The 27,293-nt window shown below is 47.0% G+C and overlaps 10 protein-coding genes across 10 annotated transcripts; 6 read left to right on the top strand and 4 right to left on the bottom strand.

The window, feature by feature from the left end:
* Nucleotides 1-239: 239 nt before the first annotated feature.
* Nucleotides 240-1,736, top strand: TRIVIDRAFT_133842 (uncharacterized protein; the record flags this gene model as incomplete). Its single annotated transcript, XM_014104321.1, has 3 exons — nucleotides 240-410; nucleotides 471-1,017; nucleotides 1,075-1,736. Coding segments are annotated over 3 exons (1,380 nt in total), but the record flags the coding sequence as incomplete, so codon positions are not given.
* Nucleotides 1,737-3,345: 1,609 nt separating this feature from the next.
* On the bottom strand, nucleotides 3,346-5,130 carry TRIVIDRAFT_189360 (uncharacterized protein; the record flags this gene model as incomplete). Its single annotated transcript, XM_014104320.1, has 3 exons — nucleotides 3,346-3,500; nucleotides 3,558-5,037; nucleotides 5,092-5,130. The coding sequence occupies 3 exons, from the start codon at nucleotides 5,128-5,130 to the stop codon at nucleotides 3,346-3,348; spliced, it is 1,674 nt and encodes a 557-aa protein (XP_013959795.1).
* A 384-nt stretch (nucleotides 5,131-5,514) lies between these two features.
* Nucleotides 5,515-10,379, bottom strand: TRIVIDRAFT_229678 (uncharacterized protein; the record flags this gene model as incomplete). Its single annotated transcript, XM_014104319.1, has 16 exons — nucleotides 5,515-5,911; nucleotides 5,986-6,319; nucleotides 6,380-6,502; nucleotides 6,644-6,690; nucleotides 6,781-7,161; nucleotides 7,210-7,618; nucleotides 7,693-7,804; nucleotides 8,907-9,052; nucleotides 9,155-9,299; nucleotides 9,371-9,445; nucleotides 9,501-9,581; nucleotides 9,658-9,738; nucleotides 9,796-9,876; nucleotides 9,947-10,027; nucleotides 10,094-10,174; nucleotides 10,239-10,379. 16 exons carry the CDS (start codon nucleotides 10,377-10,379, stop codon nucleotides 5,515-5,517), a joined length of 2,715 nt encoding a protein of 904 aa, XP_013959794.1.
* A 786-nt stretch (nucleotides 10,380-11,165) lies between these two features.
* Nucleotides 11,166-12,481, top strand: TRIVIDRAFT_113881 (uncharacterized protein; the record flags this gene model as incomplete). The annotated part of the gene is made up of 2 exons (XM_014104318.1): nucleotides 11,166-11,319; nucleotides 11,388-12,481. Coding segments are annotated over 2 exons (1,248 nt in total), but the record flags the coding sequence as incomplete, so codon positions are not given.
* A 654-nt stretch (nucleotides 12,482-13,135) lies between these two features.
* TRIVIDRAFT_32211 (uncharacterized protein) lies at nucleotides 13,136-14,800 on the bottom strand (the record flags this gene model as incomplete). The annotated part of the gene is made up of 1 exon (XM_014104317.1): nucleotides 13,136-14,800. One exon carries the CDS (start codon nucleotides 14,798-14,800, stop codon nucleotides 13,136-13,138), a length of 1,665 nt encoding a protein of 554 aa, XP_013959792.1.
* Nucleotides 14,801-15,437: 637 nt separating this feature from the next.
* On the top strand, nucleotides 15,438-16,747 carry TRIVIDRAFT_32028 (uncharacterized protein; the record flags this gene model as incomplete). The annotated part of the gene is made up of 2 exons (XM_014104316.1): nucleotides 15,438-16,321; nucleotides 16,393-16,747. The coding sequence occupies 2 exons, from the start codon at nucleotides 15,438-15,440 to the stop codon at nucleotides 16,745-16,747; spliced, it is 1,239 nt and encodes a 412-aa protein (XP_013959791.1).
* Nucleotides 16,748-18,108: 1,361 nt separating this feature from the next.
* Nucleotides 18,109-18,758, top strand: TRIVIDRAFT_32983 (uncharacterized protein; the record flags this gene model as incomplete). Its single annotated transcript, XM_014104315.1, has 3 exons — nucleotides 18,109-18,313; nucleotides 18,390-18,537; nucleotides 18,602-18,758. 3 exons carry the CDS (start codon nucleotides 18,109-18,111, stop codon nucleotides 18,756-18,758), a joined length of 510 nt encoding a protein of 169 aa, XP_013959790.1.
* A 2,169-nt stretch (nucleotides 18,759-20,927) lies between these two features.
* Nucleotides 20,928-21,798, top strand: TRIVIDRAFT_54992 (uncharacterized protein; the record flags this gene model as incomplete). Its single annotated transcript, XM_014104314.1, has 2 exons — nucleotides 20,928-20,984; nucleotides 21,055-21,798. The coding sequence occupies 2 exons, from the start codon at nucleotides 20,928-20,930 to the stop codon at nucleotides 21,796-21,798; spliced, it is 801 nt and encodes a 266-aa protein (XP_013959789.1).
* A 1,265-nt stretch (nucleotides 21,799-23,063) lies between these two features.
* Nucleotides 23,064-23,858, top strand: TRIVIDRAFT_33309 (uncharacterized protein; the record flags this gene model as incomplete). Its single annotated transcript, XM_014104313.1, has 1 exon — nucleotides 23,064-23,858. The coding sequence occupies one exon, from the start codon at nucleotides 23,064-23,066 to the stop codon at nucleotides 23,856-23,858; it is 795 nt and encodes a 264-aa protein (XP_013959788.1).
* A 128-nt stretch (nucleotides 23,859-23,986) lies between these two features.
* Nucleotides 23,987-24,985, bottom strand: TRIVIDRAFT_219347 (uncharacterized protein; the record flags this gene model as incomplete). The annotated part of the gene is made up of 3 exons (XM_014104312.1): nucleotides 23,987-24,697; nucleotides 24,754-24,888; nucleotides 24,965-24,985. 3 exons carry the CDS (start codon nucleotides 24,983-24,985, stop codon nucleotides 23,987-23,989), a joined length of 867 nt encoding a protein of 288 aa, XP_013959787.1.
* Nucleotides 24,986-27,293: the final 2,308 nt, after the last annotated feature.

Raw genomic sequence — 27,293 nt, 5'->3', positions numbered from 1 at the left:
TCTCCTTCATTCTACACCCATCCCATGAGGGACCAAGCCCAGGCAAGGACTCGGCCACGACCGTCAGCGGCATCTTTGAACAACAAGAATCAGCCTTGGTGGAAGCCATCTCTGCCGCGCTAGACGTGGATTCGGTGACCCTGAAGAGAGCGTAGGTAGCGTACCACCATCGTGGTGCCCATCACGAAAAACATCCCTAGATTCTACCATTTCTCTTGACTGATGAGGCGAGGTGTAGCGTCGATGTCTACTTTGACCACATGGTAGCCATAAACCTGTTCCACGAGCCGACCTTCCGCGCCAAGGTCAGTTCCATCGCGATTGAATCCATGTTACAGGCTCAAGCCTTGTTGGTCGCAATGCTGGCATTTGCGGCCTGCTTTTACACGACAACAGCCGACGAAACCGACGTAGACAGATGTTCTTACGAGGGCCAACATCAGCAACAGGGAGAACCCAACCCGCTTAAGCCGAGCCGCTTTCTCGCACTTGCGTTCACCAAGATCGATGAAGCGTTGCAGGAGTGCGGCGATGAGGCGCCGCCGCTCTGTTTGCTCCAGGCTCTCATCATTGCGACGCACTGTCAGCTAACCCTTGGGGTTCGGGGCAAAGCCTGGAGGTCTCTTGGGATGTGTATCCGCCTCGCGTATGAATTGAACTTGCACCTGGTCGATGCGGATCGCCCCGACCGGTACCCTGCGGTCAATGTCGACGTGCAGCAATGGGTTGAGGACGAGGAAAGACGCAGGGCCTGGTGGGCAACGTGGGAAATGGACGTGTTTGCGAGCACTATCCGGCGGACGCGCCCGGCCATGGACTGGTCCCAGATGGAAACGCTGCTCCCCGTAGAGGACCATTACTGGTTCCAAAACCAGCCAAAGCCCAGCTGCTTCATGGAACTGGACGCCGTCTACCGGTGGAAGGTGCTCCAAGAGTCCGGAAACGAATCTCCCAAGGCCTGGTTTCTAGTCATCAACTCACTCATGAAGGACGCACAGGTCATCTCGAGCCCCCGGAGTATTCCCCGTCGAGAACCTGCTGAGGAGAGCCAGGGGGCGGCACGCAACGCCGCAGTGGGCGGGGTCCGGTCACAAAGGCGGCCCAGGGACCCAACGGAAGGAGATGCTTTGAAGAAGCTCGAGCTGCTAGCCAATTCGGTTCATTGCTTTTCGCTTGCACTTCCCAAGCACCTCCAATACCGAAACCAGTACCTCGACTTCGATGGCAGGGCCGCGGGCGAGTTGTCTTCACCACGTCAGATTCACTGTGGCATCTATAACATCTACGTCATGACACAGCTCGCTCGGATCATGATTCACAGGTACGGAGTGTTTGGTGGACGTAAGCTGAACGGCGGCGGCGCTGCTCCGGGCAGTCAGGGAGCGGCGGCGGCGGCGGCTAATAGAAGTTCAAGATCGAGTGGTACGCGCAGTCCACATGATGGGGGCAAGCTGGCCTTGTTGCAGTATTTTGAAGCGACCGACAACATCCTGACCATCCTCAGCCGGAGCAGCGTCGACCACATCCGACATATCAACCCTTTCCTCTCGAGCACAATCTGGCTAGCTTCTGCCGTTCAGCTTCTCAGGATGCAGTTCGCCGAGGATGAAATAAGCCGAACGCTCATCAAGTCCAAGTTTGAAGCTCTGTACCTGACTTACAGACGATGTGTCTCCTTCTGGGACATTCAAACGGCCGTTCAACAGAACCTCGAGGCTCTCGAGGCACAACTCGAGGGGCCCGAGAGCACCAGCCAAAACGCCCGTCCGAAAGAACAGCGGCAGGCTTCCCATTTTGCCATTGCACGACACAGTGATAAGCACCCTGTTATAGCTGGAGGAAGTCAAGGAGCGTCCCACGAGCCTTCCTCCACCCGGCTGGCAAGCTCGGCCAATGGGCCTTCTGGTGGATCGTTTGCTGACGACGGTAAGTTGTGGCGGGTCGGTGGGCATGAATAGCTTGTCTTGCAAGATGGTTTGTCCATGTTTACTAATCTTGTCCGCGTCGTAGACCGTCATGTATTAGCACCCGAGCTCCAGCGAGGCTACAACCCACTCAACAACCCGACAGCATCCACACAAGACTCACCAGCCCGACTCCAAGACATGATCCCTTTGGACTACATGCACATGTCGCCACAGCTTAATCGCCAACAGCCCTTGATGTGCGATCGGATTTCCATGGGGGAGCTTGATCAGGCTCACGACACCCGCCCGCCGGATCCTGCCGGTGGATTCTTCGATCCAATGGGCATGATGGGCTACTTGCCGCACACGTCCCGAAGCTTCATGGCCGGAGCCGGTTTTGCCAACCAGACACCCGACTTTGGCCCCGATTGGAGAAATCTAAACCTGCTCAGTGATATACACGACTTGTTGTCAGGATATTCTAGTTACTGAACGAGATATAGCGCAAGTGTGCAGATGAAGTGCACAGATCGGAGACCCAACCCAGGGCTATGTACTACGGTGTTAATATGGGGAATTATGTGCTTATACCAGTTGTAGATTTTGTGTACTCTAACCTTAACTGAATGATCGGTTCTGAGTCTAATATTGCTCACTCATTCGAACCCTGGGTTCTGTGCACATATCATATAACTCACGTTTTACGGCGGGTGAAAGCAGGATATTTCGCCGTGGTGTTAAGAACCAGAGTTGGTTCTTTCTCAAACGTTGATCTGCGGTCCGGTTGGTTGTGGTAAATGCCCGACTGGAAGGTATATCATGCTCAGCTGATCCCGCCTTCCCTATCACACCCTCGCCTGCCAAATTATAGGTTCATGTTCCATTCTATTGGCACGGAACTGACGCCTTTCTTTTGCGGGGACCTCTTGAAGTCACCCTTGTAGCGGATAGCGCGATACACACTCCAAGGCAACATTAGACAAAATGCAATGAGGGTTTCTGAAGACGATTCGCGGTGACCACAGGCACCACGATAGAAGACTGCCATTGTACTTAGTGGGCACTGAACCCATGAAAGCTTCCTCTCCTGTGCTGCGAGTTGACAAGACCAGGACGGCTGAGTCGTTGGTCACTTACAAGTGTAAACATGAATTCATATAGAAATAACGGCGCGGATATCACCTCGGCGTTCGATCATCGAGTTCATCGAGTCAAGCTCGGTTGACTCTATGATGGATCCTATCGAGTCAATCCCGATTGGTGGAGTGGAAATATGTTATTTATTTGAGAGTGCCTACCCTGTAGGCTCATCCTCACATCTATATGTACTCGTATTGGGTCGTGACAATAGCCTCATTGCCAAGTAAGAGAGGCATATATCCCACATTGCAAAGACTTGGCATAAGCCCCACAACCCCCAGCCAAACGCCAACAACAACTATCGGTTGAATATAGCGGCTGATTCCCAAATGTAATTCATACCCTTGATGCGGTAGCTGTCTTTCTCTAGAGTTATGCCTCTTGTGGCGTTGAAAACAATATTGAACGGAGAGTCTAAGTCGTACTTTGGCCAATGCAAGTTAAATCCATGTACTATTACATCAAGTTAGCTATATTTCCATCTGTAGAGCAAGAAAGAGGTTGAACAACCTCCATGGTTATTAGGGTCCCCGGTTTGGGCAAAGCTCAGCCACATTCTGGTCATAAGCCGCGCGAGATCCATATACTTTTGCTTCAAGGACTGTTCATTGATATCAAACGGATTCACATCATATCCCTCGCCATCAATGCTGTCAAAAACAAATGGAACCTCTTGAAAGTGCGCAGTGCCGTAGACTTCTGGGGATAAACCAGCTGGGTTTGTATCGAAGCGAAAGCTGTAAGCCGGTATGTTTCGCTGCGTCCAGGCCTGACAGCTGACACGTCGGCCAGTATTGAACATTGAGTCTCCAACAAGTACGGTCAGCTCGCCATGCAACTTTCCGTAGGCTGGTCCAGGATTGGGAATCACGGTGCCCAATGTTGCTTCGGAGGTATTCTTCACCACGTCTGAGTAAAGCTCATGGAGTCGAGCGATAGTATCATTCGGAAGTTGGAGGGGAAACACACTCGACAGTAGCACCCTGGACACATCATCGAAAGAATTTACAGGAGAACCTTGGCTAAAAAGTTCCACGAAAGTAGATCCTTCGTTGGTGTTGGTACCGATCAGTAACGGGATTTTGAGGAAGTCGCCTCTCTTTATAGACTCAGAGGTCAATTGCGATAGGAGATCGTTGTCTATGATAGGGTGCCAGGGCAAGCCGGTTGCTGCTTCGATGAAGTCCCCAGCGGGAATTTTCCGCAGACAGGATACGATATCCGTGGAACTTGAACATTCCGTTCGGTTTAGGAATATGTCTAATATCTCCTTCTGATTTTCCACAGTTGGGAAGTTGTGAGCGAACAATGGCGTGCCGCTTTCAAGGATTGCCCGCTGGAATAGACCCTCATCGCGACCATTGTATGCCAGCATGTTGAGGGATATCGACAAAGCTCCAGCAGATTCCCCTTGGAGAGTAACTCTGCCAGGATCACCTCCAAAAGATGCGATGTTTTCCTGAATCCACCGGAGCGCGAGCCGCTGATCGTGGATACCCAAGTTTGTGGCTCCGATAGTATTGAACGGCTCTCCGGAAATAAACCCAAAGGCATTCATACGATAATTGAAACTAACCCCAATAACAGGTTTGCCCATCTCGGTAGAGATTTCAACGAGGCGTGACATGTTATATCTGGGGTCCGCACTAGCGCCCTCTTGAAATCCACCTCCATACACCCAGACAAGTACCGGGAGGCCGTTAGGAGCCCATTCATGACGGTAATCATGGGGGCGCACCACGTTTATGGTAAGACAGTCTTCGCTTGAAGGATTGGTGAGATTTCTGTCAAATCCGACCAAGTGGACATTAAAACCATAGCAGTATGGCCCATATCCTGTTACTTGCTTGGGAGTAGTCCACTTTTCAGTTAGATGCTGTGGACGAGTAAATCGAAGGTCTTGGACCGGGGGCTTGGCGTAGGGAATCCCAAGAAACAGGTCTTGCTTGTAGTGGGCGTTGTATTTGCCCACCACGGTGCCGTTTTTGATCTCCGCGGTCGGTACATTGGATGGAGGATAGCAAAAACAAACGACGGGTGCTACCGGGAGCAAGGCTGTCAGAAGATACGAGAATCTGATCATGATAGGAGGCTTTATGGATGAACTTGAGTGTTTCGACCTACTCTGGGATGAAGAGATCTATAAGTATTGTGACCTGGTCCACTTTTAAGATGATGTTTTTTCTAACACCGGAACATGCTACGGCAATCGCCGAAGGCTCCTCCTAAGGCTATTGACTTGAAATGCCACATTCAGTAGGGGGTTTAATTATGGCCCCACTGAGTAGCAAAGAGAAATACACTATGATAAGGTGGCTTTCAATTCCCAGGAGATGGGAACATAAAACCTGAACGCCGAAAACCCGGTTTCCAGCCCGGCAATTCCAGCATGTATAGATACGCCGGACAAAGGGGGCCGTCGATTGGTAGCTGTCAAATGAAGCCACTTCCGTGCCAATAAGGACTCCTAATGGTAGAGCATCGTGTTTTCAGGCAAGCCGAATATGAAGAAATCATCTATGTCCACGTCCGCCCCTGCCAGATCATCCTGAGGGCGTTGGATTTGGCTCTCGGCATTATACATAGAATAAAACCAATCTCCTGGGGATTTCTGGGCGGAATTCTGAGGATTTTCTCCACTAGGAACTACTTCGCGGCTCCAATTTGGCAGTAAGCTTTTCTTGGCCAAAACCCATTTGGCGACTTCAAGAGCCACCCGAATGTGTGGCAAATCTCGACACTGCTTCATGGAGATGAGAGATTGATGAATGTAGATAAGAGATCGTGATTTAACCTCATCAGGCTCAGAAGATTTGAGAACTATCTCAAGATGTAAGGCAAGGACTGCAGGAGCACAGGTCAAGCTGTAGTAATAATGATTAGCCTCATCTGAGCAGCGAATCTTCGGATTAACGACGGATGGAGGTTATCCACATACAATGCCACAGGAAGATTACGCAACATATCATGTACCAAGGCCCTACCAATAATCGCATCCAGTTCATACATTGCAAGCTTGAGACAGTTGTTGGCATTTTCTGACAACAATGAATCCTTGCCCTCCCAGTGTTTCCTTAACCAACGAAACAGCATACATTGGAAACGATAGCTTGTAGCTATCAAGACAATATGCCATGGGTTATCGCGGGGATCTTGGCGCGGATTCGGCAGCAAAGGCTCTGGAACTGATACATGCCATGCGCTGAACTCTTCTTGGATATGAGCCAAAGAATTCGAAGCCCCGGATTTGGCCACTGATAGGCATTGAGAAGCTGAGATTTGAGTCAGACTGTTCAGTATTTACTGGGCTAATTCTTAGGACCTGCACTTACCGATGGTAGCTAGTCTGCAATTTTCGACGAAGAAAAGACTCTCTAGTAGCGTCAAGGGAGATAGTATAGATGCGCATGGCGGTGACAGGACCTTGGGCACCCACACTTCTGCGGCTGGTAGGACTGTCAAACTTTCAGTACTACTTCCTAGCAGACTTTTATTCTCCACACCAGAGAAAAGTAGCATTATATCACGGCTCTGTCAAAAATTAGTCCAATATATATAATGCAGGCTTGGCTATGCAGGAGTGTGCAATGTCTTACATATAATGTCCACCAGATCCTTTGGTATAGCTTGTAGGTTGCCGAGTCTATTTCATGCGCGTTAAAACTAATGTCAGAAGTAGATCAGCGACTCATGCCGGAAGACTTGGAACGGGGTTACGGGAATAGAGGGCTACCCTTGGTGGTGTATTCCCATCTTAATTGCCAGACGGATAGCATTATGATACCAGTAGCCAAAGTCTTTATCCCGACACCCAACAAATCCCGTCATTGCCAAAACGGCGGAGCCTTGCAATAACCTGAGCTGGCTCTTTTCACAGTTGAAATCGTAGAGCAACGTTGCTCTGGTACAAAACGTTTCCAATGCTTCTAAGCGGCTTACGAAGCCAGCTGCTTCTAGAACCTGCTGAGGTACGTACAAGGCTGCATTCGCCAAAACGGCCTGTAATAAAAAGTGTGAATGTGTCCCAGAATCGTATGATTGTATGAACTCGAATGGATCAAAGACGGGGCAAGTTGGGTAAGCAAGTCTAAAGTAAGACTGGAGGAATGCTTCACTGCAGCTTGTTAGAAAAGAGAGTGGGTAGGGAGACTTTTATTCATACCAATAATGTTTCGGAGGTAGGGTGAAAGCGCCTTTCTGTGTGAGATACTCTCTGTCTATGGGATCAAGCGCACTCAGAATTACCCAATTATCTGTGACCTGGTCCTTGAGGCCGGAAAATTGCTGCACAGGCGACCCTTGCGACCCTTTCTCTCTAATAATAACACGAGTGACTCTTCTTATTCTTTCCTTAGTAACAACCTCGCCCATCATCGTGGCATAATGCATCTCGCTGTGGTATTGAACCACATCTCGACCATTAGGTGACGGGTCTAGCATCATCTCCGGGGCTGGAAGGCCAGCTCCCTCTGCTATTTCTCTGCATCCACGAATGAGTGCTTGCGTATTTTGGTCTGATGCTTCATCAGGACAAGGCAGGGCCTTATGACCATAATGCAAGTCTGTGATGTCTGAATATGGGGACCCCTTCTATAGTTAGCATGTTGCGCAAGCAGTTAGTTTAAGATGGATGAGTCCATCTTACTAAGGATGGATTGTGCCTGGTGTCTCGGTGGTTTGATACTGGTAACGGTAGCACGTGGGATGCCTCTCCTTGGGTGGACTCGGTTGACCCAGGAATTAATGCCGTAGTAGCTCTATTGGAGAAAAATTAGTCACGTTTGCTTGTAATGTATATCCTGTCCTTTGATGAGGTTAACTCACCTTCTCGGGTGCCGGAGAACGCGGATACAGCTTTTGTGTTGTGACTGACCCCTGGCTTTACACCTAGTGCACGGTAATCCAACTTGAACTGCATCACATTTTAGTTTCTTCTGATGGCAAGGAAGACATGCTTTGATAAGATTGCGCGGCATTTGCGCATAAAATCAATCCGCACTGGAAAGAGCAATAATCAGGCCCTATGCTAAGCCTGGAATGCCATCAACGAACCAACATTACATAGGTACCTTGGGGAAGATGCTAAAAAAGGGGTTCTCCATCGGCATTTCTTTGTGGGGTTTCGGCGTTTGCGTGGATTCGGGGATTCGGGGTTACAGGGAAGCTAAATACATGTAGTGTAAGACGCGAGAAAGACTTCAAGGACCGCCTACGCCAGTCCCATGTTCCTCCCAGTGCCCTCAGAGTCTAGGCCCACATTGAACGACTGGCAGCAGTTCAGATTAATCCGGGATGGTGTTAGATCTGCACTTGGATTACCTGTAGTCACTCACGCCTACCGACCTGGTCGCCGCCAACATAAACCCAGTACTGCTGGTTTGTGCCCCTAGAACAGCTAACCCTAGATTACTCTTGGCAAGGCTGTAACCTTTGGCCATGCGCCGAGTGAATTTGGGGTGCCGATGGTGGCGCGGGAGGGCTATAAGGCCGAGAGACGGAGCCCAATCCGCCGCAGTCACCTGTATCTGAGCCATGATCTAAACCATTATGACCCCAGTGAGTCTTTTCTTTATTTTTATTTTTATTGTTATTTTTACAATCTTTTTCATTATGCGAATCTACGGAGCAGAAACGAAGGCGACGCTTATGGAATTTACATTACACGTCATAACAAACGGGGGTTTCTATCTCAACGCCAACGAAGCAGCATAAGCGCCCGTGTAAGATCCAATCATATGTGATTGATGGATCCGTACATGTATATATCGACCTAGCCAAACAGCAGTCAAGTTTTAGTCTAAGCAATCAGGTAGCTGAAGCTCCCAACCAAGCCAGAATCCCACCTCCAATCCCCCCTACAGCGGCCGTAATTCCTCCTACAGCCTGAACAATGCCTGTTAAGATTCCCAGGCCATATCCTCCAGCTGCAGCACTCTGCATTACTGCAAAGCCACTGCCTGCAGCAACACTGCCTATGCTCGCTTGTGCTCCTGATGCAATAGAAGCTATAATATTTTGTAAACTGTTAGTATAGGCACTAAAGGGATTCTAAAAAAAAAAAAGAATGAAAAAATGAATGTTCGAGAGAAGTAGGAGGACTATCGTACCTGCGGCGATGCCTCCTGAGGTAAAGCCCATCAGTCCAGCGATGCCCATAATCGGGCCTGTGATGATACCGGGAACAGCAGCGATGAAGATTCCAGCCCCAGCAACTGCAATAGGCACAGAATTTTGTTTCACGACCTTGGCAGCCTCCATGATTGTTAGCAGTCAATAGGTAAAATATCTTTGTAAAACATGCAAATAGTGAACAGAGTATTTACCTGCTGAGCAGCCGGTCCTGATGCCACCTTTAGCACTTCTTCGCGAGCTCGATCGATGTTTTCTTTAGTTAAATGCTATGTCTGATCAGTTGACTAGACGAAAAATAGATGCGAAGTTTCGACGTTGTACCTGACCAACTTGCTGTGCTGCGTTACCAACACCATCCCGAACTATCTGAAGGCCGTGATTGATGTTTTCCTGATTGACATGCTGAATAAATGCGGTTAGCCGGCCGGATATTAAACGAGTGGTGAGAGATAGTATAATATAGGTTTCGAAGATATACCTGGTTGACTTGTTGTGCTGCAATGTCAATGCCATTCCGAGCTAGCTGGAGACCGTGGTTGAAGTTTTCCGCGTTGAGATGCTGTGTACATGTACAGTTAGCCAAGGCATAAGGAAAGAGGCAAAATTGAGGACATACTTGGTTCATTTGCTGTGTTGCGACATTAATGCCATCTCGAGCTATCTGCATCCCATGGTTGATGTTTTCCGGAGTGACATGCTGAGTACATGTACGTTAGCCACCTATATCCAAAACGAGCGAGTGAAGATAGCAAGGCCTGAAGGCATACCAGGCTAATCTGCTGTGCTGCATTATTAATGCCATCTCGAGCTATCTGCATCCCGTGGTTGATGTTTTCCGGAGTGACATGCTGAGTGTATGTACGTTAGCCAAAACGACATGGAACGAGTCAAGATAGTAAAGCCTGAAGACATACCTGGCCAATCTGCTGTGCTGCATTATTAATGCCATCTCGAGCTATCCGCATACCATGGTTGATGTTTTCCTGAGTGACATGCTAAGTATGTTTAGTCGCATAGGCGTAAAACAAATCAAGCGAGATTGTAGGTGCAAACACAAACCTGGTTGATCTGCTGTGCCGCATTATTGATACCCTCTCGAGCTATCTGGAGACCACGGTTGATGTTTTCTGGGGTGATGTGCTTCTCAGCTTCTTTTTTGGCTTGTTCCAAACCTTTGGCAATCTCATCGAAAAACCCCATTTTGGAGTTTTATTTGCTGCTTATCCCGGAATGAAGTATACGCGTGAGCGTTCGCCACGCACAAAACACGCCGTAAGGTCGGTCAAAGATCACCTGGAAGATGTTGAGGAATTGAAAACAAACGGCATGAAAAATTCTTTCTCTCCTTCTCTTTTTACCCCTCTCTCCCTGCATGTGTGTTTCAATTCCGGCCATACAGTTGGCCACAGCTGCCTTGGGAGTACAAGTAGATGCGGGAGGCCTACCATACAGTTGGCCGATGTACCACATGCAGGCGGGAAATTAAAGAGTAGAAGTAAATCATGAGTGAATGTTGCATTAGTATTGCGAATAATACAGGACAAAATACATCAGAGGGTAAAGAAATTTGAAGGCTAATTAGAAGTCGACGGTTGGTTTATGACGATTTCTACTCCAGCTTCAATACGATGATGCTTGTTCTCTTACATCTAATTTTCATGGTCGACGCTTATCTTATGGGAGATAGCACGGAGTAGATGACATTTGATTTGCCCACCGCTTCATATGCTTAATACAACAGCCAATAGATGATCGGATGTCCCCAACTAACTACATTTAATCTAGATCACTGTCTGAGAAGAGCTGATGCTTGCGGAAAAGGAGCTAAGTTCTGACTAGTTCGCAGTTAGCACGCCCGGCTACCGACATGCATTTGAGATGAGATGCTAGCATTTCTTCTCTTTTTCAATTTCATTTCTCTTGTGCTCCGTTTGCTGATGCTGTAAAGAGGTCTCCTAGTCCGTCGTTGGATGGTCTATCATCACCATGAATTGCGACGAGCTCCAGGAAAACCACACCGGGGAGCGGTACATGATCAAGCGACCCAAGGCGCTTCAATGGTTCCACAACGGCCAACTGGTGAAGCAGAGCGACGAGGAGAGACAAGCTGGTCGCTTCGAGCTCTTCCTCGATTTACTTTGTAGGTCGATGACACCCAAACTGGCAGGGAAATTCCAGCTAATAGAACATTTCCCTGCTGCGATCCAGATGTCGCCATTGTTGCAAACTTCAGCGATGACCTCGCCGAGAATCCAGATGGACAACATCTTGCCAAATACATACTCATCTTCGCGCCGGCGTGGCACATCTGGGTAGACCTTCGCGAAATCATGAATTCGTACTACACCGACGACCTCATCCAGCGACTAGTCATCTTATGGGTCATGGCGCTCCTAGTGCTCTACGCAAACAATGCGCGTCTGGTTGATGAGGATTTATCCGCGATGCAAACGACGGCGGGTGCATACGTCGTCGCCCGTTTCACCACCATGTGCGCCTTTCTCATTTGCTCTTTCGCCAGCTATCAGCACCGCACCCAGGCGCGTATCATGGCTTTCTTCATGTTCATCGGTCTTTTCATCACGATACCGCTCTTTTTCGAAGACGTCAGCATTGAAGCCAAAATCGCCGTTGTCGCAGTCATGATTTTTTACCAGGAAGTCACTTGGTCACTCACATTGAGTCCATGGCTTAAGCGCAAGTTGAAGCTCACATACAGCACAGCAGTTGACATCGCCCACGAAATCGACCGCATGGCGGCATTCTTCATCATCATCCTCGGCGAATTTGTCTACAGTGTGATTGTCGGAGACCCAGCCGGCGTCGGGTTGACACTAGGCTATGCTAAAGCTTCCTTTACTCTCATCATTGCGTTCTGTCTCAACTGGATTTACGTCAGCGGTGATGGAAGCTTGGAGGCGACGCACCCAATTCGGCGATCTGCTTGGACAGCTTTTGCTTTCTTTCTGCTTCATCTACCACTTTCCGCCTCTTTTTTAATCGGTGGCCATATTGCTGCTATAAGCACAAGAATAGACGAATTTGAAGAAGGACAGCGGTGGCTCTTAGGAGGAGGCCTAGGTGTGGGCATGTTCTGCCTTTGGATATACGGTATGCTTTATCGCACTCATGACGAAGATTGCTTGATTATGTCGAAAACGCCTCGCATAGGCATGCGTTTAGTTGTTGCCATCATTCTCCTTGCATTGCCAGCAACGAATGATGATCTATCTACGACGGACTTTATGGCTGTGGTCATGTCGCTCTTTGCGTTCTTAGTAATTTGGGAAACTATCGGAGGGCTTCTAAAGGACGCTCAAGTCTTTGAACCTTGGACTGAGAGGAATCCTCCTTTAAGCGATATCGAGACTGATGAGGGAGCAGTAAATACATAGTGTCAAGTGTAAATAGAATTGGAGGACGCAGAGAATTAAGAGAGGAATCAATAGTAATTATGCAGATCAGAATATTTCTCAGAAAAGGGAAATGAGGCGTATCTAAAATACTCAACAGGCCATTGGTAGGTAAGTAAGTCGGTACATGTAATTTCCAATATCGCTTTATCCCCAGGTATATACATGTATATCATAACTTGTTCTTTTGGCCTCCGTTTTTTCTTCTCATATTGGCTCGCAATTATACTATAGCAACATTTCAGGCCAAGAATGAGATCTCATGTTAAATACTAGATTGAAAAAAGTCATACGTTTCATTGCTATCAAAAACACGAACTATATATGTATCGTAATCATAACATAAATTCTTCGTGTACCAATCCAATAACCTGCAAGTCACACTTCCAACCCAATAGAGAATCCAAAACCATTCGCTTGCTGTCATAACATGTGCTTATACCCCATTCTCTCAAGTACATTCGCAGGTACCTGTACTCCCCATGATCCCACTACTCCGGTAAGCCGCAATAACCGAGGTTATTACATCGTCCAAAAGCAGCTTTAAATAACAAATAATTCCCCATTTGTAAGTCTGAAGTCCGTATAAACTTCAATTTTCTCATGCTGCGGCTTTATGGCCTCTGAGAGAAAGCGATGAGCACGCTCTAAATTCTTGCTATAGCTGCTCATGGCCTGAAACCGATTCAGAATCCAACGCTGATGGATCTTATTATTCGTTTCAAGAGCTACAACAAAGAGTGGCCACGCCACTCTGATAGTGCCCTCGACACCTTGGTGTTTATCAGATTGGATGGCCAAATCAACAATGGCGGTTATATGAGCCTCAGGTACGATTTCTATTTTAGTCGTTATGCCATTTCTTCGAGTGACGCGAAAGAGTTCAAGTTTTGCGGCATGATATATGGGAACAAAGGCACGGATGTTGGCAACTAAACGATGCGAGTTATCTGTTGATAGGGATATATCCGACGCCACTTCAAGCAGCTCCCCATATCGTATATCAACTTGTCGAAAGGCGGATTCAACAGCTGGCAAACGTCCCCTGACCTTATGTATGTCAAGTTTAGCCAAATCAGCAACGATGCCTCGGAGCTGCATTGATGCGCAGAGAAACGCAAATACATCTCGATTCTCAACGTCATCCAACAGCTCAACTTGCGGATAGGTATCACCCCACATCGAGCGGTATAAAGAGTTTGAATATCTATGAAGCACATCGAATCCGGGAATCGATGATGAGTCGTCTGGCCCCATAATATCTTTCAATTCACCATTGAACTGGCCACCGAGTCCAAAAGTTGCGGCTGTCGAATCACAGAGAGCAATCCAGACGAGTAGCCGAATTACAAAAAGCGACAGCCCAGGTTGCTGAGAACCATTCTGAGACTGCATTCGAGTCAACACTGGCGTTCCTTGCCAACCCCGTGCAGAAATTTGATCAGATAGGCTCTGACAACGATGTTTCACAATCAACGCCGCTCCTGCGAGGTGATTCGATAGTCCAGAACAAGTTCCGTCTCCATACTTCTGCTCATAAACAAGCATCAGGTATAACACCGCGCAGATGGGGTCCAACTCCAATTGCCGACCATCGTCTGCAGTCCCGATGATATCGGCTAAGAGGCCCAAAGCAGCTGAGTAATGCTGAACAGGAGTCCACCTATTGCGATTCCTTTCTACAAGTTGAGAAGCCACTCCATCCGAGCTGCTGTTTCGCCGGAACTCAATTTCATGGCCGCCGAGAGCCAATAGCGCATGCATCACCATTGGCTCATCTTGCGCCAGGGTGAATATGATGGAGAAGAGTGAGTAATCCGGATTCTTGGTGTGGTGAATCCTCGCAAATGTGGTGCGGAAATACCGTATTGCCTCATGATCGGCTGAAGTGAGATTCAGTGAACTCGCGCTATTGGGGAACTCCGGGAGCCGAGTTGGAAGAGCAAGAGCTCTGGTTAATGCGGCGCGCTGTGCCCAAGTCGGTAATGTTTTCGAATTCTCAACAGCAAGCATATATCCTCGAGATATGGCTAATAAGTCGTTGTGTTTTATCTTAGGCTCATAATCACAGAGCCGTCTTAGACGGACACACCGCTGGCATCTCGGCCGCACCTCGTCACATTTGACCTTCTTGATGCGACACGTATAGCATCCATCTTTTGAGCGGCTCTTTTTATGAGGCCCAGTGGTGGAGTCGATATAATCCATGCCGAACGACTCAACAATGCAGTTCACAGGTTTACCGTTTGAACGGCGCTTTGACTCATGTTCGCAGGGATCCGGTGTCTGTCAGTTACAAGCTAAAAGAGGGCGTCTGTTGATGAAAAGAGGAGACGTTGCTTCTGAGAGCCATCTTCGATCCCTTTTGTGGGCCTACGAGATCCTCTTTGTCTTCGGAAACTATATGACGAAGAGGTGGCCATGAGGAAACAGTCTCGTGCACCATCAATGCGGCTGCGTTGCCGACCGTCGGCAGCCTCAGCCGCCGCTAACAATATTGATCAATATTACGCCTCGACTCTGCCTTGTCAGCGCCACACGAGAATCAGGTTGGGGATCAGAGGCTGATCTCCGCACGGCGCTAGCTAAGAAGCCGATGGTCGGTAATAATGATGGGTATTGGATGATTAGAGATCCAATCACGGCGATGAGTTCAGATTAGCCAATCGAACGCTCCCACTTTTATAAGAGAAAAAGCATCGAAGCAACTATGACATAGCTCGGGTATATCTATGCGTCCAAATCTGCTCAACTTTTGCTCCACGTCTTCATTTGCAAAGCAGTATTCATCGCATTGTCCTAAGCATTTTTCTGGGCATTCTTCACACCCTCTGAAATATTAAGAATGGCGAATAAAGTCGATATTGAGCAAGTACGGCAGCTCGTCAATACCCACCTTGACGAACTGAGCCCTCAACTCCGCACAGTCAACAAGACTATCCACGACAACCCCGAACTTGCTTACAAAGAATTCCTTGCACACGACACAATTACTACTTTCTTGGAGAAACTCGGCTTTGATGTAAAGCGCAAGACTTGGGGCTTAGATACTAGCTTTGAGGCTACAATCGGCTCGGGAGGGCGTCAGGTTGTCGTGTGCTGCGAGTATGATGCTCTGCCGGATATCGGGCATGGTTGTGGCCACAATCTCATTGCTACATCCTCTATAGCTGCATTCCTTGGTGCAGCTCATGCTATATCTAAACTAGACGTCCCAGGCCGATTGAGAATTCTGGGAACACCTGCTGAGGAGGGAGGTGGTGGCAAGGCAAAGCTGATTGATGCTGGCGCCTTTAGCCCAGCAGAAGATATTGCCGCATCTATAATGGCTCACCCTATATCTGTCAATCTTATCAATGGTACAGGAAATACCGGCATTTCTGGAGTAGCTGGATTTGATCTCATTGCCAGCCACAAGTTCCGTGTCGAATTTCGCGGAGTAACAGCTCACGCCGCTGGTGAACCATGGAATGGCGTTAATGCTCTAGATGCTGCTGTTGCAGCTTACAACAATGTGTCTCTGCTGCGCCAACAGATTCGGCCTGATGAGAGGATCCATGGTGTGATTGAGGTTGGCGGCACGGTTCCAAATGTGATCACCGATTATACGCGGATGAACTGGTATGTCCGAAGCCCTACCAGTCAGCGTGGGGAGCTGCTGGTGAAGCGAGTAAAAGCTTGCATGGAGGCAGCTGGCGTGGCAACTGCTTGCGAGGTCAATTATATCCCGTGAGTAATACTAATCCCTCATCTCCCCCCACTGTATACGATTATTTTTTTTCTGATCAACCGGGACACAGAGCTGCGACGTATGAGCATGTCATTTCCAACCCCACGCTATGCAAGGCGTATGTCGAAGACATGAGTAAACTTGGAGAAAAAGTCGAGACAAGCTTACCTGTGAGCTTCAACGCCTCGACCGATATGGGCAATGTGACTCACGTGGTACCTGGCATCCATGGTGGATTCGGTATCCAAACTGGGCCAAATGTTGCCCTTCATAGCCGCGAGTTTGCCGCTGCTGCAGGTACGGATGAAGCTCACGAGGTGGCAATGAAGAGCGGTAAGGGTATGGCAATGTTAGCTCTTAGGGTTCTACTTGACGATGCTATTGCTGAGAGTGCAAGAGCCGACTTCGACAAGAGGTATCAATAGAAGGAAGACAAGTTAGCCATTATCAGAATATATTGTGTTCTTATCTGTGTATACATGGAACATAGATGGGGCGTGTAGGAAGTGGGCGAATCTCAACGCTCTTCCTCTTGAAGAGAAAAGGCACCATTCTCGCCTGTCCACTATGGTTACCGAAGCGAGGTTGCAATATCGATACATTACATGCGTTTGAAGTAGTATTTTGTCGCCAATATTAATGCTGCAACTCACGCGTGCAGCCTTGGCTCGGGCAGGTAAACATGTCTGGACAAATGGGATACTACCTACATGTAGAAAAAGAGCCCGATTTGTCCACAGATAATGCATAGAGCGCTCGATTTGGCAGCTCGTAGGTCTATATATGAAGTTTTCCCACCACTTTGACAATGATTCTGTTGTTGGAAGTAGCATGCCTGTATAAATGTCCTGATCACGATATGCGCCCGTGTAAAAAGAACCGTTTGGGTGACATTGCCGCCAGACCTCTGTCTCATCCCCCACACCCCGCCTAAAGCCGGATTGCGTTTCTTAGAAATTCGTAAGACACAAACAAAAAAAAAACGCAAAAATAAGCATATCGATCATCATTGGGTTAATTGAAGAATAGCAGGATAGCAAGTGAAGTAAAGTCCGTCTTCTTTTCCCAAAGCGTCTACCGAGATGCTCTGTCCGCTGCCGCTGCTTGGCGATTCTTCCAATGAGACGGAGCGTAGCATCCCCGTGTTATCCGGGATGATTTGCGGCCGCAAGGCACAAGAGGAGCCGCTCGGGGCTAAAATGGGACGAGCCGTTTGTCTCCATACTGAAATATGTGCCGTGGGGTTTGAAAGCGCTTTTGCCGCTGCGACGATGGTGATGAAGACATTTCACTCTTGCGCTGTTATGCCGCAAAATTATCGACGGAGACTTATTGCATGTTCTCATTTGGCTGAACATATTTTTGAGGTAACAGTGATGGTTATATAGAAAGAAATTAAAATGATAATAATGGCAATTGCAATCAATGACGAGATGAAGAGACTACCAGCAGCCTTCACTTGCCGATTTCCATTCCAGTGAATCCAGCCCTCACACCATTTATGTGTGCTCGGAAACTTACATGTCGATCCCTCCCCATTTCCCTGCCGACGCCACGGGCATCGGTCGCGATTAGGATATAGCGCACAAGACTGCTCCAGTTACCGGCCGAAACATCTTGATCAAGAAGGAACGGAAGATATCTTAGCTAGGAAAGGGAGCAGGTGAGTGACTGGCGTTACACTTGCCACCATGAGCCCGCGATATAAATATTGCCTCCGTCCCGAGTGCAACATAGATCATTTCCTCATTTTTCTCAAGCTACAGGAAGAATTCCCCCATACAAAATGAAGGCTGCTTTTCTCCTACTCATTGGAGCCGCTTTGGCTTCTGCCCAGACCGTCTACTTTATTCGCCACGGCGAGAAGCCCGATGACGATGATGACCCCAACCTGAGCGCCCAAGGAGTGCAGCGCGCCCAGTGCCTGAGAAATGTCTTCGGCGCGAGTTCCCAGTACAACATTCAGTACATCATTGCCGAGAAGCCCAAGGGTATGTGGTATTCCTCATAAATTTACGAGGTGACTTGCTTTAAGGATAACGGATCAACTAACCGGGTCAAATGTAGATGGTGCACGAATTCGCGCTCTCAACACGGTTACACCTTTGGCGAATGATCTCGGCTTGACCGTTGACACAAGCTGTGGCAAGACTAAGTCCGACTGCGTTGCTGATCTTGTCGATGACTACAAGGGCTCTGGCAACATCCTCATCTGGTAAATTCTCTTCAGCAAAGCATCGCACATATTGTTTATGGCCATACTAATGATGAATATCTAGCTGGGAACATAATGAGCTTACCAACATTGTCGAAGCTCTGGGTGTCAAGAAGGGCCCAGAATACCCCGATGACTCGTTTGACTTGATCTGGACTGACCCTCTGCCCTACAACAAGATTACCAGCACCACCTCTGAGAACTGCCCAGGCTTGGACTAAGTATGTCATCAATTCGCGAGAAGATGGAATGGGGCTTCATAAAGACGAAGATGTACAAAATAGTAAAATCAATTCATAAATTCGTATTCGCTATACCAGTAATACCACCGGGGAGCCTGTAGAGTCCATATCTATCTGGTATTACGATTTATAAATAAGCTAGATGAATATATAGGTAGAAAATAGTAAAATAAGTTCAACTGAGAAAGGAGTATCTTGCTTTTCTATATTCCACATTGTAAACGAGCTGTACTCTGCTCCTTCCTTTGTTACGAACAATCGGCAAAGTGCTATTTGAATGTAGCTGATAACTTTGTTTGAGTTTAACTTCCTGCTTGCTACTGACAAAAAGACAAACACGAGTTGATAGACACATGCCCACGCTCTATAATGGCTGAATAAAATTACCCACACGCGAGATCCCAGTAAACAATCCTTTTTTTATTTGGTCGGCTGTTTCTGATTCGGATTAATTTTAAGCATTCATTATGAATTATGAACCGATGGGTAAAGCTCTATTGACCCTCTTGTATTAATTATAAATATAACCCCATATCAACTTCAAACCCATATTATAGAATTGGACTAGTGAATAGTGGCCATGATAACAAGCCAGTTAAATCTAAATCCAGTAGATTCACTGACCACGGCTCTTCCAGTGCATACCTCGTGTTGAATAAAACTGATGAGTTTACTTAAATGCTTGGATGATCTTTTGTTGCCTCCTGAGTTGAATTTTATATTACTGCAATGCCAATTTTAGAATGTCTTATGAAATCCATTGTCATTTAACCTAGTTGCTTCAGTCATCAAAGGTATTTCAGCCCAATCTCGTTGTATATGATCAGCTGATCAATGGAATAGCCGACATAGCGGATATTACTGCTCTGATCATTCTCTTGTCATCCACTGGAATCAGAGAATATTGATGAGCATCCGCTTAAGGTGTGATGATATGTTACTAGCCGCCAGTCATAAGTGGAACCAACGGGTATTCCAGTTACAACGAGCTTGACGATCGCCCGCAAACTAACACTTAGCACAGCCTTGAACCTAACAAAGCAACTGACTGGCGACCCAAGCTAAAGATTGTGGAAGAATCCGTCAGATTTTAAAGGCAGCGGAGCTTAAGAGTCACGGTGAGAAGTGATAAGTTTCATGAACGACTGCACTTGGTGATCATTTGACGCATCGTACGTTCATCTCTTGAAGCTAGGAGTGTGGGTCATGACGTATGTTGAGATGACGCTTTAACAGTGCAGCAGGCTTTTGTTGGTATTAGAACGGGCGTTTTATTAGTCAGTCCGCTGACACAGCCCTATAACTTTTAGTTTGGATCGCTTTTTTGGACAATTAGACCAGAAACTTTGTTATCAAGTTGTGAAGTTAGCTGTCAACGCCTTTCCTAGTCTTGTCATCCATCCTTCATTTAGCTACACAAAAGCAAAATCTACAATTGAACCAGGGATTGGTTTTTATACTCATTTAGTTGTTGCCACGCAACTCTGATCAACTCCCTCGTCAGGTTAACCCAGCATGAACCCCTTTTATCAACCTTTTCCTTACGATATGCCGCATCTAGTTATTCTCGTATTCCAGCAGTTTGTTTACCAATACAATGAGCGCGTCACTCGTAAAATGACGAAGTTGTTTTATTGGTTTACGGTAGAGGGAATTTGTTTAGACCGTGCAATGCACTGCGGTCAATCCATCTTTCTCAATCTTGTTACTCATGGTTCACGGCGTGCGTGCAGCAAATACAGTATGAACGCGCAGTCCCCACGCTGATATCTGATGTGAGCGCTAGAATTGGACTCCATTTGTTGCTATAAGCACTACAATTTTGAACGAACTATCTCCACATCATTAACCTACTCGTTGATGGGATAGCTGTACAATTAGAAACGAAGAAAGTTAATACTCTCATAGAGGTGTGTAGCCATAACATTCTACTGCTATAAAAGCTTCAGCTCCACGGCTGGATGTTGGATGCACTCAGAGGCTATAGATATCAGAAAGGAAATTAGCGGTTTATTTTGAACAGTTTCGAGATTCTGAGCCCATCAAAAATTGTCATCAGCGTTTTGTCAATGATACCCAGTCCCTATCAGAAAATCGGCATTCTTCATAATTAAATAATCTACCTTTCTAAAATTGCACCAAGTCAGCATGGATCCCCCACCCCCAAGTGGTGTTGACGTCTCGCGGCCCTCTGTCGCCCGAATGGTACGTATGGCAATTTTGGATTTAATCGAAATATTGAAGCTTCAATTTTATAGAGTTAACCTGACTTCAGTATGATTGCTATCTTGGTGGGAAAAATAACTACCCTTCAGACAGGGCCGCCGTTGCAGCAGTCAAAGAGGCGCTCCCCAACATAATCGAAATCGTTGCCGAGGGACGTCATTTTCTGAGACGTGTAATTCGTTACATGTGCTACCAAGGTATCGATCAATTCATCGATATTGGTTCGGGATTGCCAAGTGCCGATAATACGCATCAAGTAGCCCAGAGGGTAAACCCTAAAGCTCGCGTCGTTTATGTCGACATCGACGAGGCGGCTGTAGTTCAAGGCCGACAGATCCTCAGTGGAAACCCTTCAACGGCTTTTATACAAGGATCGGTTCTAGATTTGGAGCCCATCTTGAACCATCCTGAAACGCGCAATCTCATTGACTTCTCGAAGCCGGTGGGTGTGGTAATGATGGGGCTATTGCATTTCTTTGATATAGATGTCGACCGCGGTATTCTCAATCTCTTACGGCAAAAACTTGCTTCGGGGAGCATGATCAGCTTTACACATGGAGTCTTGGACTATCAGAGTGAGGAGGCAGTTAAAGATTTGCTGGCTGCTTATGCAAGGACGCCCACACCATTGATAATGCGCACAATGACCGACATTGCAACAGTAATGAAAGGATTTCCAGCAGTAGAACCCGGTCTTGTCTTATTGCATAATTGGAAGATGGATATGGCTGAGGATGGAGAACCAGAGCCTCCACAGTCACTCATCTGGGCTGGAACTGTATTAGTCGTTTAGTTCTCTGTTTAGTGTCTTGGTATTCGCGAAGAATAGTAAAATGATATGTAAGTGGTAGTTTTCTAGCGATTAATCATGAACCGTACAGTTTTCATGGTCATATCAGTACGAGTTGCCCATAATGAGTCCCCCCTCGGCTACAGAATGCACTGCATCGATCCTCCAAAAAACACGAGTTTCCACCACAAATAGAATAATATGTCACGTATCAAGGGGAAAACTAAAACAATTGCATTTTTACCTTCAGTGTATTAAGCTTAAGTTAATGCTTGCTATAGCGCAGTCATTAAATGTCGAAGCAACGTAAAGCATATATATTAGTCACATCTTTATATCAACGATTTGTATCTCCCTTGGGGCCTAGAATGTAAAAAATCGAATCAAAAGCCATTTGCCACTATCAGCGGCACCTTTCAGAATCCAAGGTGCAACGACGTTACAGTTTGGGAGCTCAATATGATGTCCACCTGTTTGAGAAATAGTTACCATGGATAACGCATGAGTGTAAATAAGACTGCAAAGAAGAAATGATCCAAATTCGACAAACTTAGGAAAAATATAAACACCTGCTGTCATGCCCAGCTTGCTTAAGATTCGGCTGTTATCATTTTCAACTACCGACATACACCAAGGCCCTCCTTATACAATACTCGACGGTCTCTGGTGCAACAAGAACCATATAGACCGGGCACCGGCCATCCTTCGCATACCCAAGCCCATTGCATGATCGATTAATAATACATTAATAACACGCCAGGAAATGAATCGCAATTCTTTCAAATCTGAGCGTCATTGAACGTATAAACGAGTCTAGAGTGCGAGTTATCGCCTGGGCTAACAGTGGGCAAACTAAGACACTAACCGCTTATAGTAACATTATCCGCCAAGACTTTTGGATTTGGTATAAGTCAGGACAACACGACGATTCTGTTGTTCGAGAACGGCGGGGAAGATGATGAGAATTTGATAAGCCAAGTAATCTCAGCCTGAATTTGCATTTATCAGGCTTATTAACGCGCATTTGTATTTACTTTTGGTATTTGAGTTGTCGAAGTCTTGATTTGTTAGGTAATTCTCCCGGGCTGAGTCCTTGGTGGGGTTGTTGAGTTCCATGTTGTGAAAGTTTAAATAATGGCTTGTTTTCCATTCAAACTTAGAAGAGCTATTCAAACGGCACACATAATAAGCACTTTAAAAATATCGACATTTTAATCATTGAATCATTGTACAGTTAAACCCCACAGCTAGCAATCCAACAACCAACAATGTCTACCTTCAAGGGATCCGTCAGTGTTACCCATATCGGCACTGCCACTGCCCTTCTTCAAATCGACGATGCCACCTTTTTGACCGATCCCCTCTTTGCCTCTGCTGGAACCGAATGGGACCTCCAAGTTGTTGTCCTCAAGGCAACCCAGGATCCTGCTATTAAGCCCGAAAACCTCCCCAAGATTGACGCTGTCCTCCTCAGCCACGAAGATCACCCCGACAACCTGGACGAGATCGGACGCAAGGTCCTCGAAGGCAAGAGAGTTTTCACTACCAAGGACGGCGCTAAGAATATTGGAGAAAAGGCAATTGTGACTGGCTTCAATGCCGGTGATAAGGCTACTCTCGTCGCTGGAGGCAAAACTTTTGAGATCATTGCCACCCCGGCAGAGCACTTACCCGGGGGCGAGTGTATCGGCTTCCTTGTCACCTCACCTGATTTTGGAACAACTGATGGTCTTCCCAATGCCATTTATTTCTCTGGTGACACCATTTACAACCAAGATGTTGCCAATAGCCTCAAGGGGTACCATATCAGTCTTGCTCTGCTCAATCTCGGCAGAGCAGCTGTCGAAGTGGGAGGCCCCGAACCTCTGCCAATTACTTTGGATGGTAAGCAGGCCTCACAGCTCATCATAGATGCCAACGTGGAAAAGGTCGTGCCGATGCACTTTGAGGGATGGGGTCACTTCAGCGAAGGCAGGGAGCCAGCTACCAAGGCTTTTGCAGAGGCGGGTGTCAGTGACAAGGTCTTCTGGCTGCCTCGTGGTGAGCGCAAGGTGTTTTTCTAAAGGCGAATAGCATCTAAGACGGAATATGTCTCGGGGAGACTTTTTCAAGAAATTGGTATCTAATCTATGTATGAGCGTTACTGAAGATAGCAAGAGAACGAAGTGAAATCACATCTCACCCCTCCGCATCACACTCCATCGTCATCCAAGATATACTGGGCAATGTAATCGTATCCCCTATCCCTAATACCGTCAATCACCCTTTCACACCACGATATTAGTTCCTGATCGTAGAAGTGATTGTATCGGAGGAATTGGTAAGCTACTCTGGTTGGTAGAGTCGCAGAGATGGCGCCGAATAACCTCATTTCATCTTGAACCAAATACTCGATGCTTTGGAATATCCATGTAGACATTTGAATCGCCACTTCTGTAATGATAGGGCTCTCTGGGCTCTCTCCGCTGATCAACAGTTCTTCGTCTCTTAGCTCCGGGTAGTCATTTCTTAGCTTTCTGATGTACACGATGCACATTATCCAGAAAGTCCAATAGTGTGTCATAGAATTTGCGGTAGTGATGTCGGGAAACCACACATGAGCTTTTTCAGGGCCTTTGCCCAGAATTCGGAAGGATGGTTTGTTTGTAAGGCCTTGGAATGACACGTTCCAGTCGACCAGTGCTTCAAGAAGGTCCTTGAGAGCTTCAAAGACGGCAAGTGGTGAATTTGAATGGGAAGAGCCGTATTTAAGCTGATCAATATCCACTAAAATAGAAGGAATTGCAGTAGCTTCTGTCATTAGAGCGTGAAATGAGTTTGCTTTGACATGCTGGAACGGAATTGTTCTCCATTCGGGGGAGGCTAAAAATGTGGGTTGCTTGTTGCGAATCGAGTGAATAATCTAACTAAACGTTAATAATGACAAAATATAGAATAATATAAAACAGTGGCTCATACCATAGCCGGGCGAAGCCCAATGAAGATCCTATGGGACGGTCCGGACGAATAAGCTTCTGGACTATGCAGCTGGATCAAGTCGCTTAAGCCAGCGGCATGAGCCGCACTGCTAGAGATGGCTGTCGGCAGAATAATCTAAAAATGGCACTTAGAGTAAGCTTCTCACCAACGGGGGCCACAATATAAAGAAGGTAACGGGTTCGGCACCTACTTCCGAGATCATTAGGCACATGATGGCCACCGCCAAGACGTCAGAATCCCCAGTATGTGCTATATGATGCAGGCTGTCATGAAGCGAATGCAATGCGGAGCAATGTGCCGTCAGAGCATCTGAGATCGGCGCTATCCCGTTACGGCCCCTGGACAAAATGGATACAGCAAGGGCCTTGACTGATGAAGACAGAGCCATCTCATATCGACGAGTCATGGACAGAACCGGCAGAAGCTCGATCCAGGCTCCACACACGCGAGGATGAATGTCCACGTCCCAGTTCATAAAGGCTGAACTGCTAGATAGCACTGTTGGTGAGAAATTCTGTACGACTAACGAGATGATATCCTGGAATGGCCAAGCCAGCGATGGCCTCACTGGGGCCGCCTCATATTTAGCTACTGGCTTGGCTTCTTGGAATATTTCTTCGCTGCTGTCCGTGGAAGCGCTAGCTCGTGGCTTTGTGCAGTCGTTTCGTCTCTTTCCCACCTTCCCGTCCTTCCGCGTCTTGGATTTTGTCGATGGGCCTATGGACAATTGTGATGGTATGAAGACAAGGTCATACTGGTACCCTCCGCATTTGATCTTCGTCCCTGCGCATTGCGAGCATGAAGGACGCTTTCCATCACACTGAGAACCCCAAATTTAGTAATTATTACCGAGATGCAAGACATAGATGTTAGATGGTAGATGGTAGATGCATTCTACAAACTGGGTAAACTCAGTGTACTCACCCCCAGTTTCCGTGCCCTGCATGTATGACAGACGGTTAACTTCCGAACTTTCATGGTGCTTGCCTCACAGCGCTGGATTCCAATATAGGCAATATACGACGAACTGCTTGTTCAAGATAGAAGCATAAGCCGAGAGCAATGCTTTTAGCTGGCGACGGGCAAAGGGCGTTGACATATTGTGGAGCCAATTGTACGGACCGGAATGGCAAGCCGAAGACCGATGGCGAGAAACCGGCGAGCTGATTGGGGAAGTGTGATACGACACTAGACTCGTCCAGGAATCAATAACCGCCAAGGTGACTAAATGGACGCTTGATCTGTGGGGGGACGGCAGAGATTGGCTTTTGACAGCTTAATAATAGCAGCGGTCCGCGATAGAGATGCATAAGGGCTGCGAAATTGCGCCAACTATGGAGAACTATCGCCTGTCAGGCTGTTTTATAGAAGATATTGTTCGATGGAGGAATCTATAAGGCAGATTCTAGTATCAGCCACTTTCAACCAGCTTCCACATTCGGGAATAAGTCTACTCCCACTCCGCATGAGGTACTGATATTGTTGTTTATCTTGAAGAATCGAGAGTTGCAGTGTGTATCTACAACACAACTCCTAGTTGTCCGGCGACGGGAACGGAGTAATAGTTGCAGCCTGAGAACGTACTGAGATTTCAAAACGTAATAATAAAAACAAACTTCAGGGCTGATGAAATGGAAAAGACTTCAGCTGATCTTGGCGCGGGTTAATTCATCTATTTACCTAGGTAACAGGACAATCGACCCACATGCTATCAATCTGCTACCTAGGCATATCTCGCAAAACTTCGTTTTCTCAACTCGGATTATCGCTGAATTTACTGAAATAGGAAAATTCTCCTTTGCCGATGTCTTCTTCCGAGGTTTCTATTACCAATCTGGCCCCCAAAGTTGATCGCCACAGGGGTGATTTAAACTTACCGCCATCTTCTTATACTATTCCATCGGCCAACTGGTCCCGATCTCACTTCATTATGCGCTGCCAAAAAGGGGGTGGCTTTTCCAAACTATTGCCTTGCATTATTTCCAGCCTTTAAGCATCTATGAACACCTATTGTGAAGGAATTTACCCTTTAATCGTACAATATTGTAACATTATTCGATCTCATAGAGCCTTTACGCATATCTCTTTGGCAGGAAGACTCGGATCGCGTCAGATCTTTTGTTAGGTTTGGCGTCTTACTTTTCAATCTTCCTTGAATTCCGTGATCAGTAATGATTATGAACCCCGCGCTAAATGGTTTCGTGGGTGAGCTCAATGCTTTAGCTTTTTTATCTCGTCATCTCCGTATGGCGTACGGAGGGAAACGAATAATCCGACGCCGGCAATATTTTATTATCTCCGACCATCTGCGCCCTAAACAAGACGCGAAATGTCCGAGTTCATGGCGCCAGGCTTTTGTTTTCTTCTACTGTCCTATACGCCAGCCGAATATGTCTTATAGTCGTTGCCTAAAAAATTTCTGCGTGAATTACCCCGAAATGTCATGCTTGTGAGTGAGATTCAAAGATGGTTTATCACATGTATTATAGCCTTGAATCGATAATACTGCCATCCGAACA

Source organism: Trichoderma virens, assembly GCF_000170995.1.
Source record: "Trichoderma virens Gv29-8 chromosome Unknown TRIVIscaffold_3, whole genome shotgun sequence".
In the NCBI taxonomy this organism is placed as follows: Eukaryota; Fungi; Ascomycota; class Sordariomycetes; order Hypocreales; family Hypocreaceae; genus Trichoderma; species Trichoderma virens.
Note: the sequence above shows the minus strand (reverse complement) of the source record. Positions and strands in the feature narration are given on the sequence as shown.